This window comes from Narcine bancroftii, chromosome 1 (assembly GCF_036971445.1).
Source record: "Narcine bancroftii isolate sNarBan1 chromosome 1, sNarBan1.hap1, whole genome shotgun sequence".
In the NCBI taxonomy this organism is placed as follows: domain Eukaryota; kingdom Metazoa; phylum Chordata; class Chondrichthyes; order Torpediniformes; family Narcinidae; genus Narcine; species Narcine bancroftii.
The window spans coordinates 272014483-272029070 of record NC_091469.1 but is presented as its reverse complement, the minus strand read 5'-3'; the positions used below and the strand labels follow the sequence as shown (position 1 = coordinate 272029070).

The 14588-nt window shown below is 35.6% G+C and overlaps 1 protein-coding gene across 6 annotated transcripts in view; it reads left to right on the top strand.

Annotated features, from left to right (window-relative positions):
- dagla (diacylglycerol lipase, alpha) overlaps nucleotides 1-14016 on the top strand; it is a 203050-nt gene extending 189034 nt beyond the window's left edge. For all 6 annotated transcript variants that reach the window (XM_069899054.1, XM_069899074.1, XM_069899082.1 and 3 more), the window contains one exon: nucleotides 3198-14016. In XM_069899054.1, coding sequence (XP_069755155.1) covers nucleotides 3198-4161 — 964 coding nt within the window. In that variant the 3' untranslated portion in view covers nucleotides 4162-14016. The remainder of the gene's footprint in view (nucleotides 1-3197) is intronic.
- The last annotated feature ends 572 nt before the right edge of the window (nucleotides 14017-14588 follow it).

Below are 14588 nucleotides of genomic sequence, written 5' to 3'. Positions count from 1 at the left end.
TGTGAGAATGCAAGTGCGGATTGAACTGTGAAAAGAGTTTGAGATGGTTGGTGGTACTGTTAAGGAGCAGTTTGTATTTGCATTCCAGCATAACTGCAGTTTTGACAGAGAAGACATATTTCTGAGTGCCTTGGCAATAGCACTCTGCTAGATCTGATGACGAGTGTTTAACCACGAACCTAGGGAGTGGGGTTTTTATGTAGAGTTCACTAGAAGAGCAAGGGGTAGAACAATATGAGACACTTGAAAGAGGAGAAAACACCAGATTTGCAGGGGACTACCAAGGTCTGGTACTATATTAACTGTCACATTGGTACAGAGATGGTTTAGATAAGGTAGACAGCATAGCCACCGAAAGATGCTTCAGTAAAGGAAAGGATACATAAGGTTCATTATTTTCATTCAATAGTACAAGTACAACTGGATGAAACAGCATTCTTCGGTCCTCAGAGTAAAAACATGCAAATGCATGAAGACATAGTACACATATTTATAAGCAATTTATATGCTGCACATATAATAATAAATAAATAATGCGAAAATTAATAAGTCTTGTTAAATAAATAGTAGAGTCTTGAAGGGTTTGTATGAGCAGTTCATCAGTTATTCAGCAGTCTCACTGCCCATGGAAAAAAAGCTGTTTCTCAGCATGGTGTTTCTGGCTCTGATACTTCTGTATCTCTTTCCCAATGGGGGTAGCTAGAAGAAGCAGTGTGTGGGGCTCTCTTCAGACAACCATCCCAGTAGAACATGTCGATGGAGCTGGAGGTCATTGCAGAAATGAACACGTTTATAGTGGTTGATAAAATCAAGTGGAATATTTCAAAACTGCCTCTCAAATTGTCAGTTTTTAAAAAAAAAATTCTTACGCATTTGTGTGCGAGTGGATCAGGATTGAAGTTTGCTTTCTTGAAGAAAGATAACTTAGGGTAAAGTAGCTAATTGTGTGCTTTTAGAACCGACTTCTTCATGAAATTTGTCAGAATGAAAGGCCATAAACTTTAAACATTATTTCTGATCCTCTCTCTATGGATGTTGCTGAGTATTTCCAGGATTCTGTTTTTATTTAATTTTTTCCAGAATTTTAGTTTATCACAAAAAAGTTACCAGGTAAATCACCTCACGGATGTAGCAGAAACCATTAGCAATAACTGGAGTATAAATCATCAACGTTAAGATTGATGAATGTAATCAGATAATGAGGAAATCTGTTGTATAGAAAGAATTTTCTGAAATCTAATAGAACCAATTGAACTTCAATTGAATCACATTTTCGGCAAATATTTAGTCATTAAAACTATTTCATGTAATCAGAGAACCTTGCAAGATGTCTCTATTGTACTTTGAGCTCCCAACCTCACATGTACATTTATTTGATAGTCATTTCCATTACAGACAGATTCTCTTAGAAACTGAAATTTATGTTGAATTAATTGTTCACATGTTAATGTGCCTATGTTTAATAGTGTTAATTGACCAGTTCTTCGGGAATAAATAGATGCCGGTCAAATTGTGTTGTTTTGTACAAGGGTGAGAAATAAGTTGTTTTCCATTGATCACAAGTTCTTAAAGATTTAGAACTTTTGAGTAATCTGGTCTCTTCTGAGGATTGTTAAGATGGTGTACAACAATTTAATATTCACTATGTGTGATAGTACAGGATACTATCACCAATGTATATATTTGTATATAGTTGTAGCCATGTCTACTGGCAGGTCATAAAGGACTGCTCTTAACCAGACCCAGGTCAGTCTGGACTGGTCAACCTCGATGCACTACACTCTAGTCTTATGTTAATAAAAGCCTTGGTTTGAGTTAACAAGTCTTTGAGTCATTCAACGCACTACACTAAGAAAGTGTTGTGATTCTGCAGATTTAATTTATGGTACAGATGCAGTTTATTTTAAATAAAGATTTAGAGCTGTTGAGATATTCATATTTGGTGACAAATTCCTCACTGAAAAATATGGCATTTAGATATTTTCCCATGATGGATTGCAGACATTTGGTTAGATAATTCCTTTGAGTAGATCTGTTTTTTGGGACTGTATCTGGCAGTATTCATCAAACTTCTCTTTCATTTAACTGTTCAAAGGGAACCGATCTGTTTAGTATATTCAAAAATATACAAAGCATGTATTATTAATGTTTATAACTTCAAGTGGTCATAATTTTTGATTATACTTATGTCAGGACCTACAGTGTAAAATTTTTAAGTTGCTCTACATCCAAGCATGTAGTACTGAAGTTGCAAGTACAGGTTGTACTTTCATCCGGTGATGTTGGGATCTGGCCATTGCCGGACCACAGAAAATGCCAGAAAACATAAATTGACCCCTAAGTGATCCCTGTATGTAAATATATCAAAGATAGAACAAAGCTTTAAACAGGAAGTAATACTGTGGGGCGGTACAGTTAGCGTAGCAGTTAGCACAATATCTTTACAGCACCAGCAATTGGGAGTGGAGTTTGAGTCCTGCGCTGTCTGTAAGGAGTTTGTATGAACATTGGCAGATTCAAATGTGCCAGATCATGGGAGTTGCTGGACCACAGAGCGCCAGATAAGAGAGGTACAACCTGTGCTATGTGGCACAGTGATATCTCTTACTTTTCCACCCATCCAAATTCTACTAAATTAGCTACAATGTAAAAATTATTTTCATTGCCTTCAAGATTTATGCTATGTGTTATTATTAATGACACCTCAAAAATTGCTTCACTTCCATTTATCTGCCAGAACTAATGATAAAGCTACTTTTTCAGCCTTTGATTTGCCTTGCTCTCCCCCCACCCCATCTCTCATTCCCAATTTCATATGATTTTTGATTCACTTTTATCTAGTCCATAGATGTCTTATGCTGTATATACTGTGATTTCTTTGTTGTGAAAAAAAATCCATTGACTATGCTGCAGTGGGCATGCTTTTTGTAGAAGGGAGTTGTTTTCTAAACACATCTGAAGTGTTGAGACCTGCAAATTGTCATTTTCAAGTTCTTGTTGGTGGCTTTATAAGAGGGTATTATCACTTGGAACACGTGAATGTAATGTAGAGGGTTAATTTTAAAGCCATTTCTATTTATGTTAAGTAATGAGCAATCTAATATTCTTCTAGGTGATCAAGAGATGACATGATAAACATTTTAGTGGCGATTTAACTTAGTCTGAAATTTGTTTAACTGCTCTTTTTCTCTTTTTAGGAACAAGTCAAAATCTGAACCAAGCTTTGAAGACCTCTATCGGGCAAAAAAGAACATTCAGTGCCAAAATGATCCAGTTGAATTGCTACTGATGAATACAAAAGAGAGGCTGGTAACAGAAATAGAAGAACGTAGGGCCCCACTTGCCACCATGGAAAGTCTTTCTGACAACGAGTCTGTCTATAGTTTTGATTCACGTCGATCTTCTGGATTTCGTAGTATAAGAGGTTCTCCAAGTCTGCATGTTGTAATGGAGAAAGACGAGTCTCATTGCTTCTACATTGATCCAGCAATTCCAGAGGAAAATCCTTCCCTTAGTTCCCGGACTGAGTTACTTGCTGCAGATAGTTTATCTAAACATTCTCAGGAGGTGCAACCATTTGAAGCGCTGCAGAACAGTTGTTATTCTTTGCCTAGCCCCCTGCAAGTGGATTTTGGTGACCAGGAAAACAAGCAAACTGCAGAAGCAGAAGATGATAGTTTCTCAGATAAGTTGCCAATGGAAGATGAAAGTAAAGAATGGATTGGAGGTCTGCGCGAGGTGCCAAGTCCACAAGTGCTTGAATTTGCTGAGTTTATTGACAGTCTTTTCAATTTGGATGGGAAAAGTAGCTCCTTCCAAGATATTTATCATTTGGTACTCGATGATAACTTAGAAGAATATGATGAAATTCCCAAGTCAGTAAGTGAGCATGAGATCTTGATGCGGGCACAATTTGAACCCAATTTAGTGCCAAAACCACCCCGTCTGTTTGTCGGATCGGCAGATGCTGCGACCTCATCTGGGATTTCGATGTCTCCATCATTTCCATTCAGTTCATCAGGAGAATTGATGGACATTACTCCAACCTGCATTAGCAGCCAGGAGTGCCTGACTGTGGATACAAAGTTGAGAACTTCAACTCCAGCAGACAATCAATCCAACTCTAATAAGCCTGCAGAACTCATCATCTCAGCTCTATAGAACCCTAGTGAAATCCTAACAGAGCACACGCATGCTAATTTATAGTGGTGTTTTCCTTGAAGAGTAGGACTGTGAAATTTTAAACCTTTTGAGCCCACAGTAATATAACTGTGGAACTGACCCAATATAGAAGACCCTAGTAGAAAAAGTTGGATCTAACTAGCATGTTGAAGGATTTAAAATAATTAATCTGCACTTTCCCTGTACATTTTTAATCTCTAAAAGAGTCTCATTAATGACTGAGGAATGATCTAAAAACTCCAGTGAGATTAATAGTTTTGATTGACAATTAATTACCATGCAAGGGAGATATTTTTCATTAAATTTTGCGCTGTGGAAGTCTTTGGCAAGGCCACCCTTTATTGTCCATTTCCAATTGTGCAGGAAAAGGTGGTGATGAGCCACAACCTTAAAGCACTACATTCCTTTAATCAACATTATGAGACTGTGGGTTAAAGAATTTGATGACAAAGAAATGCCAGTACATTTCCAAGTCCAAATGTTGCACAAATTTAAGAGGAACTTGTACATGGCAATTTAAGTAAAAGTCAATCTTCTGGAGGAACTCAGTGGGTCAAGTAGCATCAGGCGGAGAGTTAAAAAAAATGGACAGCATTTCAGGCCAGAACCCTTAATCAAAATTGTGCAGAATCATGCTTGATGAAGGGTTCCAGCCCTAAACATTGACTTTTTTCTCCCATTGATTGCTGCTCAATCTGCTGAATTCCTTCATCTGATTGTTTTGCCACACCAGATTTGCACTTCTGTGGTCTTTTGTGTGTCTCTGGAGCAACCATTCTCAACCCTTTTTCTGGCTATTGTCCCCTAAGCAAAGTCCACTTTCCCTGTGAAGTGTCATGTTTTGGTTTCTTCTCTACTTGTCTCCTACATGAGAGTAAAATATTTATGTTATGAGAGTGAGAAGTGAAAAGAAAACAAAAGAGTTTTACTTAAATGTGCTGTGCCCACACCACTGGGGAGCGGATGGGTGTACCCCTGTTAAGTATCACTGCTCTAGAATGTGGTGTTGCTACCCTTGTTAGGTGATGGAAAGTGGAGGTTTGGCAAGATGCCATAATGCATTCTAAAGGCTGACACCAAACACAGTCAAGGTGCAGAGTGCTAGTCAAGCACATTACTTTGTACTGGATTCTGCAAAGCTTCTTGATTGGTTAAAAGGTCATTAGGGGAAAAAAAAATCAGGTGGAGGTGAGATTTTCACTATTCAATATCCAATTATGGAAGCCTCAGTGTGGCTGATTCAGTTAAATTTTGGTGCCTCCAAAATTTAGAAAAGATTTCCTTCAAGAATATGGTTTTATTTTTGAGTTTGATAAATTACACTATGGTACTTCAAAGTCTATATCGATTAGGTTCAGTATTGAAGGACTCTGTAAAATTAGTTGAACCATCTTCCAATGTGTGGTATCAATGCTGCAGTTACCAGTAGTAAAATTGTTAGTGTTTCCAGAATATTGGATATAAATAGAAAACAGTTGTGGAAATCTGATAAAAATTGAAATTCCCAGAAGTTTGGTTAAAATCCAAAAGGACAGAGGGAATCAGTATTTTTGGAGAGATCCTTGAAATTACTGGCTTTATAGTGTTTCAAGAACTAAAAATGCTGGAAATACTCAGAATGTCTGGTAGAATTCAAGGAAAGGTGCAACAGAGCATTTCCAACATCCGGTTTCATTTCAGAATTCCAGCATCTACAGTTTTTTTTATTTGCATCTTGTTCCAATATCAGGATTCCACCAAGATAATTTTTCATTCTGGAAATGATTAACTTGTTAATTTCTAGCATTTTTTCTTATAATTTACAATTATTTTCTTTGTACAGTGAGATATTCACATTTTAATCTAACAAAAATTGCTATTAGACGAGATATTTTGTTGGAAATAATCTTAGAAATTTTAGTTGCATTTTATAAATATTAACAGCTTTCATTTGCATTGCCCCTTGGTATTGAATATTCCAGTTCTTTATTAGAATATGCTCTTTGCTTTTTCTTACAAGATAATCCAAGCATAGAACTCACATTTGACTTTACACAGTCAACAAATGACTTATTTTCACAGAGTATATCAAGCCCAAAACATTGGTTACGTATTTTTTGTGACATAAAAATCACAGCGTCACCTGCTGAGTTTCTCCAGCACTTTTGTGTATTGCACTACATTCACAACATCTGCAGATTTTCTTGTTTAACCCAGTAGAAAAATGGTCGATGTTTCATCTCGATGAAGGATTTCTGCTTGAAACATCAACCAATCTTTTTCTCTCACTGATGTTGCTTGACCTGTAAAGTTCCTCTGACAGATTGTGTTGAGCTCCCTTAATTGATTAATCTATTTTGCACCTTTTCCAGTTTAATTTTCCATTTCAGAGACCTGTGTCCAAGCTTTGCTTCCATAACTTTTACTGATGGTTTTTAATTGTGATAGTGGAAGTAGAATTTAATAGTTGAAGAGGTTAGGCCACAAACATCTGTTATTTCTGAGAGTGGTTGGGCAATTCTAAAAAAAACCCTGCTCCAAAATGTATGTCTTTTCTGTCATGAAATTTCTGCCATCTGTTCTAGTAAAGTGCATCACAGTTTTGAAAAGAATTAGGATTTGAGCAATTTTGCAGAATGAAATTTTAGATGATTAGTAGCACTGTATCTTACTTTTGCCAAAATCTTCACTTAAGTGATACCATAACCAAATACTGATCTACGCACAAGCAGAAAATTCAGAGAACAAACAGTGGGCCATCTGCTAAAGAACCTTTATATGACCTTACCGTATTAAAGTAATGATTACATAGTCTTAGTTCCCACATCAATCCAGTTTCATCTATAAAAGTACTGATCTAGTGCTCAGATTTAGCTTTGGGAACACTAACGTTAAATTTTTTTTTAAGTTCTCCATTAAAAAAAATCTTTGGAGGATTGAATAAATGTAGTTATAGAAATACAAGATAGGCATGATTCACTTGAATTGAACTTAGAATCTCAGTTAATTTACAAGTAACATTCCCACTTGAAACCGTGAACAGACTCATTTCAGAATTCCAGCATCTACAGTTTGATTTTATTTGCATCATGTTCCAATATCAGGATTCCACCCTGCTTCTGTTCCTTTATCTTGTGAAATTACTGGTATAGAAAATGAAAGTCTGTGTGCTGGTACACTAGGTGAGGGTATCCTGCAGGTACTGATGTCTTCTGGTGGAATTTTTACTCTTCACCTATGAGGGTGCTTGAAATCAAAAATGTTTTATTATATGTAATTAGTGCAGGGATTCCATTATCTGGAAGAGCACCATATTTGAAACAAAGAATGAGTTGCTTATTGTAATAAGCTGAATTTGTTCTTTATTTTTATGCATGTGACAGTGAAAACAGAACCAGTAAATGTGAGTAGAGAACTGTTTATTATCTGTACCTTCAAAAGGGTAGTTAATTCTGCATTGGGTGCTTGATGAATTTCAATGTATCTTTCAAGCATATAGTTTCCCCTAAGTATAAAGCCTATATTGTTCATTTGGCACAGGTTACATTGACTGAATCACCTACACTAATGCATTTGAATAAATTTAAAAAAGCACGATAATCTTCACAACATTGCAAATTAGAATATTCTAAAGTTTAGATTATTTGAACAAGTAATGAACATCTCTGGAGTTCACCACCCACAAGATAGGAAATACTTATTGAAGGGCATAGCATGCAAAGAAACATGATTCTTAATGCTCTTTTGTTTTAAAGGTACAACTGAAATTATTGTGCAATGTAACACAGGAAGCAAAAGGGCATTGATTTTGGAAATGCCCACATGGTACAAAAAAATTCATCTCAAGCAGTTATTTGTGAGTTGTTTGATAATAGGAAAGGAATTGAGAATTCAATTTTTCTATTGTATGCACTTTCTTTATTAATGTGGCGTAAAAATATGTTTGCCCTCAAAAATAGATATGGTGAACATTTATTTTACTGAACAATTTCACAGGGGAGTTGGCAGTGTTTCCACTGGCTGTATAATTAGAGTACTCAGTGGGAGCATTCACTCTGCTAATTTCCAGAGTCAAGTAAGTGCAGAGAAATATAAAGTTGCTTGCAGCTTCCCAAGTTGTGTACTTTGATATGAGAATTTAATAGATTTTAAAAATAGGAAATATTATGTGACTAGACTAGGAGATGACAAAACCACAACTTGAATTGATTGGTTTAAGTCCAAGTAAGTCAACCCAAGTTTGTGCCAGTTTTTCCTCTCCCAGGGGGAAGTGCTGCTGTCTTTGAATTGTCATACCTGTACGTTGAATCTCCTCGAAAACAGTTTTCACAACTCATTTTTTTTTAAATGGACAGGGAAACAGTTGGACACCAAGAAACCACGAACAGTGGTTCTGAAGCCACATTATTTCATTCTTTTAACCTTTTGATTAAAAGTAGCAATTTGTTATCATGCATTGTTATTTCCACTTAGTGTTGAGCCCAGAATCAAAACTCCAGATACACTTGCAGTTAATGATCTGATAGCCTCTTAAAATATTTAAAGCTAAAGCATTAAGAGTTGTCATTTTTTGAAGTGCATCTGGGATACAATGCAGCCTTCTCAGTGGGGTTTTTAAGCAGAGGTTGATGGGCTCTTGATGAATGATGGTCCAAAGGATTATAGGGAGAAGGAATTGAAAGGAAAAATATATCAGCCATGATTTGAATGACAGACCAGACTGAATGCCCCACGTTTTACTCCTTATGGTTTTGCACATTTCGTAGCATTTAACAATTGGATCTTTTAAAGCACTTGTCAACATGCAGGCATTGTTGACTAGGTCAGTACTTATTACCTATCTCCAATTACCCTTAAAAAAATCTCATGGTGAGTCAACTTCTGGAGCTATTATAGGCCTTCTAGCAAGGTACTCCCAAAGTGCTGTCAGATAGGATATTGTAGGATCTCACCCTCGCCATGAAAAAAGGATCAGCCATATACTTCCAAGCAACTTGGAGGGAAAGTTGTTGGTAGCGTTAATGCCTACTGACATTTTTGTTCTTGATGGGGAAGGTCAGTAACAGACCCTGGGAGTTGTAATTAAAGTATTCAGCATGAGTAATATCAATTTTATAAAGTATAAACACTGCAGCGATGGTGCAACTCCAAGGTTGGGAATTAACGATGAGGGCGTTACACGATGGTTACTCCGTTCTACTGCATAGTTAAAAGATTTTTTATTTAATTCTCTAAAAAAATCTTTTTTTATTCCCAAGACTGATTTAGCTTCATTTGTACCTATATTACACTTCTCTGAGTTTTTGTATGCAAATGTGCATTTCTTAGCATTACTATTTGTTTAAATGCGAAAAAAAATGCTTTGTACCAGTGGGTTTAAAAAAAAAAGGCATCTTCTATGGCAATCTAGTAAAATGTGTAGCTTATGTGTAAAGAAAAATAATATCTACAAAGTTGCTGAATTTTGTTTTTATACCTCCATTATTTCTAATATTTGCAATTTTAGAGATTAGGATATTGGTTATTCTGAGAAGTTCTCTGCAGATAGCAGAGCTGTTCTAGTTCAGTATTGTTAGATCATGTAATAATTTATTTGTGGAATAGAATTGAGGCATCATTCATATTGTATATTTGTTTCCTGTTTATAATGAGTGTTGGATGATGCAGTCTGGAGTATGTGTCTGCCTTCAACCAAGGCTTGCACCATTCAACAAGACTCTGCAAAGTTTTATTGCACTAACACATCCTTCACCCTCAGCAATACAGGTTATCTGCATCTTAGCCATGACATTTGGGGCATTAAAGTGAATGGCAGCACTTTGAGAATCTTCTTCTCATGGCAGAGGCAACACATATTCCCAAGGTATGTTCCTAGGAGAATTTTATGGAACACATTGTTCAACTGAATTTTATTTCAAGGTAAATCTGAGCTCAAAGCTATGGTTTAAATTGGCAGCTCCTCTGCATCGGAAGACTACTGAGCAAGACAATCAAATTTTAATAGGAAATGCTGAGGTAGGGAGAGGCAAAGTGTTTAAAATCTCTGGTACAAATATCATTAAAAAAGTACCTTTACAATAATTAACCCTAAAAATCATGTGAAAGAATTCACTCTTTTAAGCCATCAGCCTGTAATGATTTTATTTATTTTCTCTCAAATAAGTAATTTTAAAACATTTTCTTTTGGAATATTAATCGAGTTTGCTAAAGTTACACCAACTCGAGTACCAATACTGAATTTCTGCTTTCATAGGTTGTAAGATTCTAAGTCTCAAGTTTGACTAAACCTCTTGTGACTCGTTTATATTATTGTTCAGTGCTTGTCCAATAGTTTTGGAGCTTTGTTTGGAGACATAAAAACTAGATGAGCTCATCAGTTAGCTAACAGTGTTTCTTTAAAATAAAATACAGTAAAATCCCCATTATCCAGGACTACAAGGATCACAGATATGCACATTTTCTGATTGACTGAGACCTTGTTCCTATGCCTAACTAATCCACTTGCATTAAGAATACACTGTTTAAAAGTCAAAAGACAGGGCAAAATATAAAGTAATTTGAAAAGTATCAGTATTGTAGACTTTAATCACGTAAAATTCACATTCAAATCCCGGTCGCTGGCCCTCTAACAGAGTTGCACCAGTGGTGAGTGGCATTGACTGGGTTTTCATCTTGGTGTCTCAGTCAAACCCTCGGCGCAACACGACTCACCTCCATGCAAGTCTCCCGGTCAAGTCCTTTGCGCAACACGACTCACCTCCATGCAAGTGTCCCGGTCAGGCCCTCGGCGCAACCCAACTCACCTCCATGTAAGGGGTAACAACCAAAAAAATGCACATGCATTGAGGGGCATTGCTCATTCAGTGGGGCAAACCTGCCTATGTTCAATGAAGTCTCAGCGCTCCCCAGCAGGGTTCATCTGCCCAGTCTTATTTATTTGAAAATTGATTAATTTCATTTTTTTTTTGCCAGTTGTTTGATTGAATGCTGGATAATGGGTATTTTACTTTTTGTTTATCATTGAGTGTGAGTATAAAAAGGATGCAGGATGATCCACAATATTGCTTTGTGAAATGCTCCTGGAATGATCGCAGACAAAATGCAAGATTGGCTGAGGTGAGAATTTGGACTCAACTTGTTTAAGAAAGATACTGAAGTGAATATTTCTGGATGAGTGATTTATTCACAAATTAATTTTCTTTGGCTCTCTTGGAAGAATTAGCAGAAATTATTGGAGCACTTTTAATTAATTGTCTCAGTTGGAGAATTGTTGTGGCCTTAAAATTTGAATTAGTGAAGAGAACACATCTGAAATTTTTAGCAGCATGAATTTGTTTTTAAGAGGTCTTGTCATGATTTGATTGTGAGCTTCTATTGCAATTTGTTCATTTAATGTTCAAGACAATCATCATGGTTTCAGCCAAAGATTGTTAACAGGATTGGTGACATAGGGTGCTGATGTTCATTGTCTGCATTTGTCATTAACTTTCCAACCAAATGTCGAATTTGTTATGAGTATATTACTTTAATGCTAATGTGCCTTATTTTTTTCAAGCTTTGCAGGTGGAGGAAGGTATAATAAATAGCTTGGAATTTCAATTCTGTTATCCCCTGAAGCTTGAGGGATTTGTTTCAATATGATCCTCAGAATTATTGAGCCAATAAACACGCAAGACCCACAGTCAGAGGCATTTTAAGGCATTAAAATGTTTACTCAACCCTTCACCTACCCTCTCACACTACTCCCAATTTTCCCATGAATTAATTAAGGAATTAGAGAAATGCATAAGATTTGATAATTAATATACTTTGACAAGTTCTATAACTTAAATTCATCCCTTAAGTGAACAAAACGTACAGAAAATAGGAAAACTATCACAAGAGATGAGAAAGAATCAGTTTTGATAAGGACTGAAGAAACTTTGATAAGGACTAAAGTGTACAAGAATATAATTTAAATTTTATAGCCAGGTAAATGCCCTCCATTACAATTTTTCTGGGATTCATCCAATTGTTTTTTAAAGTTCTGTATATAGTTTTTAAAATAGCCACGTTTTCTGATCTGCAGCATACCTCCAGCTTTTTGATGGTTTCATCAAATACTTGCATCTAATGCACCGACATGAAAAATTAGTCAAATGGTGAAACAATAAGCCATAATTTGCTTTAGTATGGCATCTGAATTAGTTAGACTTGTACATGAAAGGTTTTTTAAATTTTTTGTGGCAAGAGTACAAATAAAGGCAAGTGCAATATTAAACAGGAAAAGCAGAGGAGAAACAATATGGAGTAAAAGTAGTTTGTATTTAGATACACCTATTGTAACTTCACAGTTTTAGAGCATCTAAGCAGAGAAGCATGTTTAAGATAAACACTTTCATTTCTGCATCTAGATAGCAAAATTGGCACCTATTAGCCTGTTACTTAGATGGAAAATTATAGCCTTTTGCATTCAGACTGAACATAGGAAAGATAGTATTATGACTTATAAGGTGCATTCTTAATTCTATCAACTATGCTTGAATAGATTGGTGTTAATTTTCAAAACCTGTTGTGATAATGAGATGCTGTGACCATCAAATAGATTGGTGAACTGCAGCAATGAACATTTTTCTTCATATTCTGATTGGTGACATGATTAAAACTTGGTGGTTGTCCACAGTATAATATTCTCAGACAAAAGTGTCTGATACCTGCTGCAGCTTTGTGAAATTTGACATGTAAAGGTAGAGTTTTGCATAAATCACCCTATTGATAGGGCAAGAGCCAGTTGGTGAATAGATACATGTAAAAACAAATCATTTATTCCACTTATCATTTATCGTAAAGGAATGTTGGTTTTTCAAGAAGAATGGCTCTATAAAACACGTTACACGAGTTGGGTTTTCTACAGTCACAGTTCTGAAAACGTGTTTTCATGCCATTTTTGTATAGCTTGTAAAATCTGAATCACATTCAAAATTATGAAATTTAACTTACAATGTTACATTGTATAAAACCCTTTGCCATCTTCTGGCATTAAAGTGTTTTATAAAAGATACTCAAAGAATAGTTATTACTACTTTTTATTTACTTATTTCAAGATGTAGATTTTTTTTGCTGCCCCTTTCAGTACTGTTTTCTGATTGTGTACTATCTCCAGGATACATTTTTGTTAGTGATGAGAAGAATTTTGACATGGGTACAGTCATGGTGATTTTTTTATTACAATGGTGTCCTTGTTGATGAAGTAAGACTAACAGAATAATGGGTTGTGTTACCACCATATTCAATTCATATGACAGGTACTATACCTTATTTAATTTGTATTGTATGCAATAGTAAAACTTGCAAACAACCTAATGTTTATAGGAGGAATGAAGTGTGTCAAACAAGAATAGATTTTTTTTTAAAGAAACAAACCTGTCTGTTTACAGTTGAGGAAAGGGAATTATTTAATTGGAAGAAAATGTATTTGATATTGCAGTCAGGCAAAGTGTGAAAGTCCTTTTGGAATAGATTACCTGTGCTTCAGTGTAGTGCTGTTTTATTCAAACTTACTGTTTTGGGGTCTGTGCCAGTGAACCCAGATAAACTCTGCACTATTGTACCTGCAAAACTACTGATTGTGCAATGCCACTGTATCTTTGATGTATGTAATATGTTAATGTCATAAATAATATCACTATTAATATTCCTATAAGAAAAATCCAGATGAATATAACTTAATTATCAAGGCTTTTAAATAACTAGTGCAAAATATTGCAGATAAAATGTTTAATAGTACAGTTTTTAGCACTTTGTAATAATTTTATCCTGTGTAGATATTTACCTGAACAAAATGAAAAATAAACTGATTCATTTCTTGCTGAAACATTTAACTGCTCATAAAATTGACAGTTCTTGGAGTGTCCTGGTTTTTGACAAATAACATTAGCTATTGTAAGATTAAATTCACTGATCCCATGCTCCCACCTAATGTGGCAAATTTTACTAACAGACACTATCCAGTTATTGGTACATTAGTTTCCATCGTAGTAAATTCAATTTCACTGCATACATTTACTAACTGTATTTAAAAGCAGAATACAGAGGAAAAACTGGGGAATCCTTCTTCAGGCCTTAAAGTCGATGAAACAAGTGCCAAGAGACTCCAACAACTAGCGTTGCAAGCTAACCTCTCCTGCCTATTACAGTAAACCCCTGGTATCCGGCACCTAAGGGGATTGGTAGATGTGGGTAAGTGTATTTTCCGGTTGCTTGAGACTTACTCACACAATGCCTAAGAAATAAGTTTAAAAGACAAATAATACCATACTGTGCTTCCAATGAACAAACTTCATTTGCATGAATATATAAACCTTAAAGCATTTTACTTTATTTTCAGTCATATTCCTTGAAACCATATAACCTTCGTTGCATCTGAAGGTTTCTCTCCTTCCATGGAG